Source organism: Alligator sinensis, unplaced genomic scaffold (assembly GCF_000455745.1).
Source record: "Alligator sinensis unplaced genomic scaffold, ASM45574v1 scaffold766_1, whole genome shotgun sequence".
Classification (NCBI taxonomy): Eukaryota; Metazoa; Chordata; order Crocodylia; family Alligatoridae; genus Alligator; species Alligator sinensis.
Window position 1 is genome coordinate 860485 of NW_005842390.1, and position 10766 is coordinate 871250.

At 50.7% G+C, this 10766-nt stretch overlaps 1 protein-coding gene across 2 annotated transcripts in view; it reads left to right on the forward strand.

The window, feature by feature from the left end:
- LGR6 (leucine rich repeat containing G protein-coupled receptor 6) overlaps positions 1 to 9875 on the forward strand; it is a 199834-nt gene extending 189959 nt beyond the window's left edge. For both annotated transcript variants that reach the window (XM_014522731.2, XM_006029639.2), the window contains exons 17-18: positions 3375 to 3455; positions 8128 to 9875. In XM_014522731.2, coding sequence (XP_014378217.2) covers positions 3375 to 3455; positions 8128 to 9365 — 1319 coding nt within the window. In that variant the 3' untranslated portion in view covers positions 9366 to 9875. The remainder of the gene's footprint in view (positions 1 to 3374; positions 3456 to 8127) is intronic.
- The last annotated feature ends 891 nt before the right edge of the window (positions 9876 to 10766 follow it).

Here is a 10766-nt window from a genome sequence, read left to right on the forward strand (position 1 = left end):
GCAAACTGTGTGCAACGTGGGCTGCTTGGACTAAAGGACACTTACAGGAATACCTACCTTTTCCAAACAAGTTGCCCAAGTTGTTCTTACAGCCTTCAGTAAAACAAACAGTAGATCATGTCTGGACAGCCCAGCTGCTCTCATGCCAGTAGCCTAAATGGGGCAGCAGGGGAAAACTCCAGCTCATTGCCCATCTGCCTGTAGTGCCTGTCTCATTAAGATAAGATGTATTCAGAAATTCTGAGTTGTACAAGTCCTGAGTAAGGCAGAAGACATGTAGGGGGTGAGATCTATGGTTAATACAGAGGTTCAGTCTTCAGTTTTGCCATACCGTCTGTTCTAATGACCACACTTCAATGCTATTCATGAAGCCCCTGGAATAAAGCACTAATAGCAATGTTACCTTCTCAGTGCCCAGGTCCAAAGACTTGTAGGTGCCTTAGCAGAATTCAGATAAACAAGTTATGGGCTATTACAAAAACAAGGCAACCTGCCCTGCTAAAACAGAGCCCTGCACTGTTAAAACATTCACACTCTGAAAGGAATAGCTCATTTTCTCCAGTGCTTTCTGGGCTGACGTGTGTCCATGTTTCCAGTGAAGAGAAGAACTCCCAGTTTACATTTCCTGCCTGAGGCTGAGTCGTGCTGGCTGAGGACCATGCTGAAGTACAGACTGTTTGTTAAATGTACAGTGACCAGCGAGCCTGGTTTAGCAGCCTTACCTAAAGAGAAATGCTGCCCTGTGCAATCAGGCAGAGAAAGACAAGGCCTGTGCTTGGATATTTGGGGACCGAGGCTTTGCAGGGCTGGGTCTGCTACAGAGTGGATGGAAGACTCAGTGGATTTACAAGACCACAAAGTAAAAGAAAGAAATATTATTCCACCCCATGGTGGATGTGTTTGGGGGGTTTTTTTTGCCAGGCTCCAAAGCAGCAGCAATAATTCAGCCCTTACAGAGAGATGAAAATCAGCTGTTCCTTTCCAAGGGTTCCTGGAACCAAGAATGAGACAAGCCCTGTCAGGCAGTACTGAAGGCAGCACATTATTTGTCATCATTATTTAGTAATATGCTATAAACCTATAATATGCTACAAGGCACAAGTAGGCAACCCCCGGTGCAGGTGCCAGAGTGTTGCACACAAAGGCATTTGGCTTGGCATGCCCACCTGGGGGCAGGCAACAGGGAAAGGGCCAAGGCTGCACTGCCACAACAAAGATTGGGCCCTTCACAGTTCCCTCGCCATCTGCCCTTGGCATGCCAACATCTTACAAGTCAAGGTTGCGGGTGTTTTTGGCGCTGTCCAAAACCATTGCTGACCCCTGCTATAAGGCTATATGCAACCCTCTTAAGTACTTTGGTCAATACACACAGGCATCACTTGGCATCTGGATACATCTTTCCAGCTGTGAAAGCCTGGCCCAATGTTCCCAAAGACATGGCCTCTGGGGATGTCCTGGGGTTGCATACTTATAGCAACCACTGCTGCTCACATCAGACAGCCACCTGGAAATACAATCCCCACCACCACCTGGCAGCAGATGAAGGATGCCTGCCACACCTCTGTAGTGAGGGATCTAGTCCTAGGTGCTATCTAAAGAATCTTCCCAAGCTTTGAAGGGCAGGAAATGTGGACTCAGGATACTCCAGAGCAGGGCCTCTGCCCAGCAAGGATGTCCTACAGAATCCCAAGCCAATGCCAGATGGCAGCAAGCCTTCAGAAGACCTTTACATTTATCATCATCATCACTGATGGCACAAATCCCTGTCCAATCTCCCCCACAACACTTCTACCCCCTAGAACCTCGGCATCTATCTGTGCCTAAACTGTTTTTGTGATTCTGGTTCATAGCATAATATTAAATAATGATGACAAATAATGTGCTACCTTCAGTACTGCCTGACAGGGTTTGTGGCTTTCTTGGTTTCAGGAACAGCTGATTTTCATCTCTCTGTAAGGGCTGAAATATTGCTGCTGCTTTGGAGCCTGGCAAGAAAACACCCACCGTGGGGTGGAATAATATTTCTTTTTTTTTTCACTTTGTGGTCTTGTAAATCCACTGAGTCTTCCATCCACTGTCGCAGACCCAGCCATGCAGAGCCTTGGTCCCCAGAAATCCAAGCAGAGGCCTTGCCTTTCTCTGCCTGATCCCACAGGGTGGCATTTCTCTTCTAGGTAATGCTGCTAAAACAGACTTCTAAGTTACTGTGTATTTAGCAAGTGGTGCCTACTGCAAGTCGGTCTTCAGTGAGCACAACTCAGCCCCGGGCAGGAAGTGTAAATTGGGAGGTTCTCGCTTTACTGGAAAGGTAGACACACATCAGCCTGGGAAATGGAGAAAATGAGCTCTCTCTCAAGAACAGTAATAAAAGAATATTGCATCGGTCCCAGTCATGGAACAAAACCCCATATGTGGTGCCAGGCATTATACAAACAGGGCATGTCTACACATCAATATTAATGCAACACAATAAACTCTGGCACAGTTCGCACCAGAATTTATTGCAACCAGGCGCAGCTTTTTACACTTGCACCCAGGACCACAGTATGTCAAGCCGGGGCAGCACAGCCCTGGCTGCCAGGGGGGTCCGGGGGTCAGCCTGTCAGCCCGTGGCTGCTCCTGCCTAGCTCAGCATGCTGTGGAGGGGCTGGCCAGGGCATGAGGGTGCTATAGCATGGAGTTATCTGGCAGGCAGCCCCACGCTGTAGCACCCTCATGCCCCAGCCAGCCCCAGTCACTGTCTTCATGGGCATTGCGGCAGAGTAAATAACTCCACTGTAGATTAGTACTTGTATCGGGCAGTACTGTTCTACGGCAGAGTTAATTATCTTACTCCAGTCTAACAGCGCTGCTTGTGTAGATCAGTGATGTTTTACTGCAGAGCCAATTAAGCAACTATGCAGTAAGCATCTCATGTAAATGCACCAGCATGCAACAACAGTATGGTTCCTACTAAAAAGAGCTTGTATTCTTGGAAAGCATCTTCAAACTTCATTCTGTAAGCAGAAAGGCCAGGGACATCTTTTGATTAAAAAGAAAAGCCATGCTGGGAATTTTCTCATAACCACGTGTTTCTGCAATCTGGGACTTTTTCATTAAAAACATCAAATATCATGAGATACATGTTAAAATCAAGAGGGTGAGCCACACTGCATTTTCCGCAGCCTTCGCAACACACCCTTTTCTGCCCAGTAGCAATTACAAGATGCAAACAAGACAGTGACATCTCTCTTAACTCTGTATAATAGCCAGGCTGGTCTGGCAGACCTGGGCAGCAGAAAAGATCTTGGCACTAATTTGGCAGTAATTGCTCTTACTACTTCCCTGCAATGCTCTGTTTTGAACCACAATTCCTGTTTTCTTTTCCTTCCTAGATGACCTAGACATAGATGACTTCCAGCTGGAGCTTGAGGAGTCAAAGCTGCACCCCACTGTTCAGTGCACCCCCAGCCCTGGTGAGTAGTGAGCCCAGGGGAAAACCCTTATCTACACACACACACACACACACACACACACACACACACAAGACATTCAGGCCCTGCTAAGCTGGCTGTCTACCATGCCCCCTGCCGCTGGGCTCCTGCCAGTCTCCATACACATAAATCAAAAGCCAGGCTTAGTGCTGGTCAAATGTGGACAGGAATGGACGAAGGGTTTCCTCTCTCCATGGTTGAGGTGGACCACCTGCCCTCCCTGGAAAAGAAGATCATGGTAGCCTTCTCCTCCTACTGCCCTCCATCCTTCCCAGGGGAGGACTGCATCAATTCCCATGCCCAGGAAGGCAAAGGGCAGCTGGATTTGGCTCATCACAGACTAGCATAGGAGGCTGCATGCCAGCCTACCTAGCCTGATGCCACACAAATCAGGATTCACCAAAACACCTGCATGTGTGGGTTGCTCTGCAAAGGTTGATCTGATACTAAAGATCAAGCCAAATTGTGCTGCACAGTGTGGGGACATTTTAAATTGATCCCCAGTGATAGGGCAAGGTGGGAGATGCCTATGACAGCTAGGATCATAGAAAGTTAGGGTTGGAAGGGACCTCAGGAGGTCATCTAGTCTAACCCTATGCTCAAAGCAGGACCATTCCCAATTGGATCATCCCAGCCAAAGATTTGTCTAGCCAGATTTTGAAAACCTCTATTGCAGGTCAGGCAATAGAATCCCCAGCTCTCCCAGGGTGCCGGGCAATCTCCTAAACAATGCATCAGACTGGTCATGCCTACACATCCCTATTAACACTCAGCAATGAGTTCTAGAGCAATAAGCTCTAGAGCTTACTGCTGCCAGATGCGGTAAGCTCTAGAGCTCTACTGCTGTCTACACCTGCAGCATGTTTGGCTGGGTCGCAGCAGCCTGGCTGACAGGGGGCCTGGGGAGGGTCAGCCTGCAAGCCTGGGGCTGCTCCGACCAGGCTCTGTACTGCGGAGGGGCTGGGTGGGACACAAGGGTGCTTCAGCGAGGGGCTACCCAGCAGGCTGCCCCGCAGTGAAGCACTCTTGTGCCCCAGATGCTCTGGAGTTTTAGTTTCATGCACCCTAATAGGGGTGAATGTATAGATACTGAGACATTTACTGGGCAGTTAATTGGGCAACTTCGCAGTAAATGTCTCATGTAGACACATCCATTGGCTCCCAGTTTTGTCCCTGCCACAGACTTTCTGTGCCATCTTGAGCAAATGAAGCCAAAGACTGAGAACAGTCAGCCGCCCATCTTCATGTAGCCCTGGGGTAACTGGAAAGACAGTAGCTTGTTTTCTGCCTTTTCCTTCACTGATTCAGCTGCAGAGTCTATGGGAGCCAGTGAGCTCATAGGTTGAAAGTTTCAGATTCCTGCCCATAGCCCCATGTACAGAGGTGCTGGATGTCTCTGGGGAAAGACAAAAACAAATGCAACATCATTCACAGCCCCCTTGTTGGAGAACAGGGCTTCTGCATGCCTTTGCAGCTGTTTTGAGGTGTTTGGGGGAGCATGAGGAGCTGCATATCTTCTCTTATGTCTCCCTCTCTTCTCTTACGTCTCTCATTTTATCAAGCAAATGTTAAGCATAAGGTGCATTGTGACAGCTTCAAAAGAGGGGTGGAGAAAAGATTGTGCAATGTCTCACCAACAACCTGCCACTTTGATGGCAAACAGAAGGCACCAACTCTTTCTTGGTGAGAGGGGCCAAAACGGGTGGGCAAAATAGCAGATCCAGCCAGCAATGGACTCCATTCCCCAGCAGCCCCTGCCTGCATGGCTGGGTCTGGTCTCCATGGAGACCCCAGTTGTGATAGCACAAGGCTGGGGTTGCCATGGAGATTGGCCCCAGCTGTGCTGGCAGGGTGCACGGCAGGACAGGTTGCTGCTCCAAAGCCACTGGGATCTTGAAGCTGGGGCAGCTTGGTCAGGGCCAGGGCAGAGCTATGATCTGCTACCTGCAGGCTTCGGGCAGGGGCGTGCAGGCAGCAGATTGCTGCTCTGCCCTGGCTCCTTGCAGTGGAGACAGTGTGGTCCTGAGCTGGGGCACAGCCATAATCTGCTGCCTGCACACCCTTGCCTGGAGTGTGCAGGCATCAGATCACAGCTGTTCCCTGGTCCCAGACCAAGCTGCCCCTGCCGCAAGATCCCAGTGGCTCCGGAGCAACCCCCTGCCCTGCTAGCATGGCTGGAGCTGGTCTCCATGGCAACCCCAACCTTGCGCTATTACAGTGCAGCAGCTGGGGTCTCCGTGGAGACTGGTCCCAGCCATGCAGGCAGGGGGTGCTGGGAAATGGAGTCCACTGCCAGACAGCTCTGGCCTGCGAGCCGGACTTTGTCCACCCTTGGGCTAGACCCTCAGCCTCCCGTTTCCTGGAAAGTACCTTAACCACTTAGCTAGAAGGTAGTAGGCTCTGACTGTCCCCCTACCTGCTAGCCAAGATTTTCCTTTATCTCAAATTTTGGGATTCACCCAGCTTTAACACGCATACCTGGTTGATTCTGTTTCTATTCAGCAGTTGATTGCCTAGAGCACAGCCTTACTGGGCAGGCTCAAATGGCTAGTGTGGCCACTGCTGAATCCCAGACTACGCATAAGTACTAGAAACTGTGGTTATACAGCTACGTACCTGCCAGTAAGGCACAGAAAGGGTAAACAGGATCTGGCCCTTGGTGGCCAGAACAATAAACTTGGACTCAGGAGACCTGGGTTCTCTTCCTAGTTCTGCTGTTGAGTGACTTGGGGAAGGTCACTTCCCCTGCTCTGTGCCTCAGTGACCCAATCTGTGAAGTGGGGGTAGTGACACCGACTTTCTTTCCTAAATGGCTTGTGATCTGCTGTGACAAACCATGCTATAAAAGCTGGGCATTATTATTATTAACTCATCCGTGTGAGTTACATTAGCTCAGGCACCTTTAGCAGTAGAAAGTAGTTGGTCATAGGCCTGACGATGGACCCTAACATCCTCCCAACACAAAGGCACCTCAGTGAGAGCAACTGGGTGACATTCAACCTACATGCATGCAGACACCATATCCAGGCTGCCCTCTAAGCTGTCACTGGACGCTGTAGAAGATGCTGAAGTCTCCAGACAAATTGGTTCAGTGCCACCCGAGGAAGGGGAAGGACCCAGCAGAAATACCTGTCTGAGGAGCTTGAGTTCTTTCCTTTGCACTAATGTTGTGCTTGAGTACTGGAGTGCAGACTCAGCGTTGACGGGGGGCCTTGGGAAATCCTTTTAGCTAACACACCCACTTCTCCACCTACCCATGCCTGAGAAGGAGCTCTCAGAGAGAGATGCCAGAGCCATGCTTGCCATGCTTAGGGCCATTAGCATGAAGGAAACGGGTCAAAATTTAGTCACTGATGTGTTCTCCCAGTGTTTCACTCCCAGAGCTGTCTCCTGGGCAAACTCCACCACTAACAGAAACCTGAGCATCCACAGCAATTTTTTTACCTGCAGAGGGCAGGGGAAGAGATGCTCCCGTCACTGAGAGGAGGCAGGGGGCTGTTTGAGGGATGACATATTACCTTATTTTCCTATTTAAAAAGCCTGTGTAAGTGTGCACAGCCAGGGAACACCAGAAGCAGCAAGCATAGCAAATACCTGTTTCACTTACATGCAGGTGGGTACTTGCATGATACTGTGACCATGTTCCCCTTCCCTGTATATGAAGAATATATGAACCTCGCTAGCTCCAAGATGGAGCTTGATAAGTTTATGAACAGTGTGACATAGCTTAATTGTCTGCTCTCACACAGGATTGGACTTCATGAGCCAGGATCCTTTCCAGGTTTCTGTGCTATGTCCTATCCTATATAGAGGGTCCATTAATCTTGCTAAGGCAGAGCAAGAGCCAATGTCTAGAAGATGAAATTAAAGACATTTGAATGGGAAATGAGGTGCAAGTTTTACCAACATGGGACACTGAGCCCCTGGAGCAGCTCCCATCAAGAGAGGATACGATGCCTCTATCTAAGAGCTGTGCTCCAACTCCAGCACAGGGGCTAGGCTGGAAGCTGGGATCCCTGGGTGAGGATCCTCAGCCTGTGCTCCACAGGAGGTCAGATAGGCAGGCCAGGATGAGCCCTGCTGGCCTGAACTTCAATGAACACCTTGCCAGTCCTTGTGGGGTCCATGGCAGTATTTGGAGCACCAGGGAAGCGGGCCCCCCACATGAGAGCCTGTCAAGTCCTGAGGATCTGCCCCTCTGCACACCCCATTCCCTGACAGTTCAGTCTTGGGTGTAAAAGAGAGTAATTGGGGCAAAGACTGAGCCTGTGATAAAATACACTGCGCCTTGTCTGTGATGCCTCATGCCTGCTGTGAGACAGGACTGCATCAAGCGCCCTGCACTCCTATCCTACTTGCAAGCAGCACTGGACCTCAATCCCAGGACAGCACCAAACCTTGGGCAGCTCAGAGAGAAGGTCAGGAGACAGAGATAAGGAGTGATACCAGAAACATAGGGATCTGGGGTGTCCATTGGATAAGAGGTGCCCACAGATATGCACTTGGTTTGTCCCACTTCCGCTTGCTACCACTGAATAGGAGTAAATTTGGCTGTACCAGGCACCAGCTGGGGTCAGGCAACTGCATGGTAGCAGAGACACTAGGGAAAGCTTAGCTAGACTGCACCTTGACTTTGAGTCTTTTTTCTTTTCAGGTCCCTTCAAGCCCTGCGATCACTTGTTTGAGAGCTGGGTCATCCGCCTGGGTGTCTGGGCCATTGTGCTGGTCTCAGTGCTCTGCAATGGGCTGGTTGTCTTAGCCATCTTCGCCTCACCTGGTTACCTCTCACCAGTCAAGTTTGTCATTGGCTCCATTGCTGGGGCTAACATGCTGACAGGCATTTACTGCAGTATGCTGGCCTTCGTTGATGCCCTGACATATGGGCAGTTTGCCAAGTACGGTGCCAGGTGGGAGACAGGTGTGGGCTGCAGGGTGACAGGGTTCATGTCCGTGTTTGCCTCAGAGACTGCCGTCCTCCTGCTGACTCTGGCTGCTGTGCAGTGTAGCATTTCAGTCTCTGGCATCCAAGCATATGGAAAGTCACCCTCCTTCAGCAGTGTCAAGGCAGCTGCCCTGTGCTGCCTGGTGCTGGCTTCTATGGCTGCAGCACTGCCTCTCTTCTCTGTTGGCGAATATGGAGCATCTCCTCTCTGCCTCCCATATCCCATCCCAGATGGGAAATCTTCAACTTTAGGCTTCATGGTGGCCCTGGTAATGATGAACACACTCTGCTTCCTGATCATCACTGGCACCTACATCTGGCTCTACTGCAACTTACTCAAAGGGGAGCTTGACACCATCTGGGACTGTGCTATGATCAAGCACGTAGCCTGGTTGATCTTCACCAACTGCCTCCTCTACTGCCCGGTGGCCTTTCTCACCTTCTCCTCCATGCTCAACCTCTTCCTCATCACTCCTGAGGTCATCAAATCTGTCCTGCTAGTGGTGCTGCCCTTGCCAGCCTGCCTGAACCCCCTGCTTTACCTGCTCTTCAATCCCCACTTCAGAGATGACCTGCGCCTGCTGAGACAAAAAGGCCAGGGCAAGGAAAGATGCTCCCAGTCCTACGCCTCCGATGACATGGAGAAGAGCTCGTATGACTCAACCCAAGCTCTAGTGACCTTCTCTGATATGGATCATATGTTTGAGGCTCCTGACACCCTCAGCGTGCACCCCATTCTGGAGACGTACAGTTTCCCCTCCATGACTCTCATCCCCTGTCAGCAAAGGATGGGTGCCAGAGGAAAAGAGAGAAGCTACTCAGCCCACCATCCCTGCCTGAATGATGATGAACTGTTAATTGCCTCAGAAAGCAGAGACCCAGCCAGCAGCAGTCTCCGGATAGACTTCTTCCCCTCCCCACCCACGTCATCCTATACCTCTCACTTATAAACCACAAAGTGGCCATGCAAAGCAGCCCCCTGCCTGAAGAACTGAGAAGGAGCCCCAGCATGGGGCAGCCAGCAGGGCAGGAGACAGGCTGCTTCACATAAGGTATCAATACACCCCACCGTCACATAACTGTTGTTAGCACCACCATGGTAAGCCTGACATTGCACATAGAAGGGCCCTGTATGAGCTGCCATGCCAGAGGCTCAAGGGCTTTGAGACTGAGCCTCCTGCATGAGTGTAAAAGGAATCACCCTTCCCCTTGCTTGCAAATGCATGGGGGAACCCACTAGCAAAGGGCATGGGTCACAGAAACTTTCCTCCCAGGGGTGCCCCAGTCATGGCCATAGCATGACAAGGCAGAGAAAGCATCTAAGGAGAGCATAAATGTGTGGCAAAGAGCCCAGACATGTCCCCAAGGGAATGGTAGAGTAGGAGCTCTCCAGAGACAAGAGGCAGTGCCATGGCCACAGACCTTGCCCTTCCGGGGCTATGCTGCCCTCCAATACAGTGCCTACCCATACCAACTTTGACAGGGCAGCTCTGAAGCTAGCCCAGCACTCTGTCCTAATTGCCAAGTCCTCTGGTAGAAGTGTCCTGGGAGAGGAAGGGTGAGGGTACAGAAGAGCCAACAAGTGGGAGGGAAGTGGCAGTAGACAGACACTGCAGCTGCACGGCAGTAGTGGGATGGAACCGAGGCCATTGCATGTTGTATAATTCATGTGCTCAACACTTCACAGTGCCCCAGGAGCCTGGTCACTACCTTCCCCATTGCACAGGCAGGAAGTCCAAGACTGATCATGCAAATAGGTTTGGTTTTGTTTTTTTAAATAGCTGCAGTGCTTCATTTCCTCCATTTTGGGAGCACAGTTTGGGATACCTGGAAGTCAGACCAGTGGTGAATGCCCCCAAAACAGAGGTAGACAAATCCAAGAGACGTGGCTTTAGAGACATGGCTGTGTGTGCCTTGTCCAGAGGACCACAGCAAGTCACCTGGGAGCCAGTACTGGAACTTAGGACTCCATGTCCCATGGGCAACACCCCAGACCAAGCTGCCTCCATACTCTAGAGCCAGATTGATATGGGGATTTTGCTGAGAGCTACAAGGTATTGGGTCAGTGTAAAGGAAATAATACTAAAGGAATAGACTACTCCCAACCTGTGCCCTTGTCACCCCAGCACCTCCCACCTGAGAGAAGTTTTCAGTGCCAGGTTTCTTGTCCTCCATGCACAACGGCAGGACAGGAGGATGCGTTTCTCCTTCCCTCCCTGCTGAGCAACAAATTTGGAAGCAATGGGGGTGTGGGAATGGCGAGCAACAGAGTAGAACGACCAAGTCAGGAGGCTTCTGGGAACATTTACAGATCGGCTCACTGAAGCTCAAGGACCTCCCTGAAACTAAGC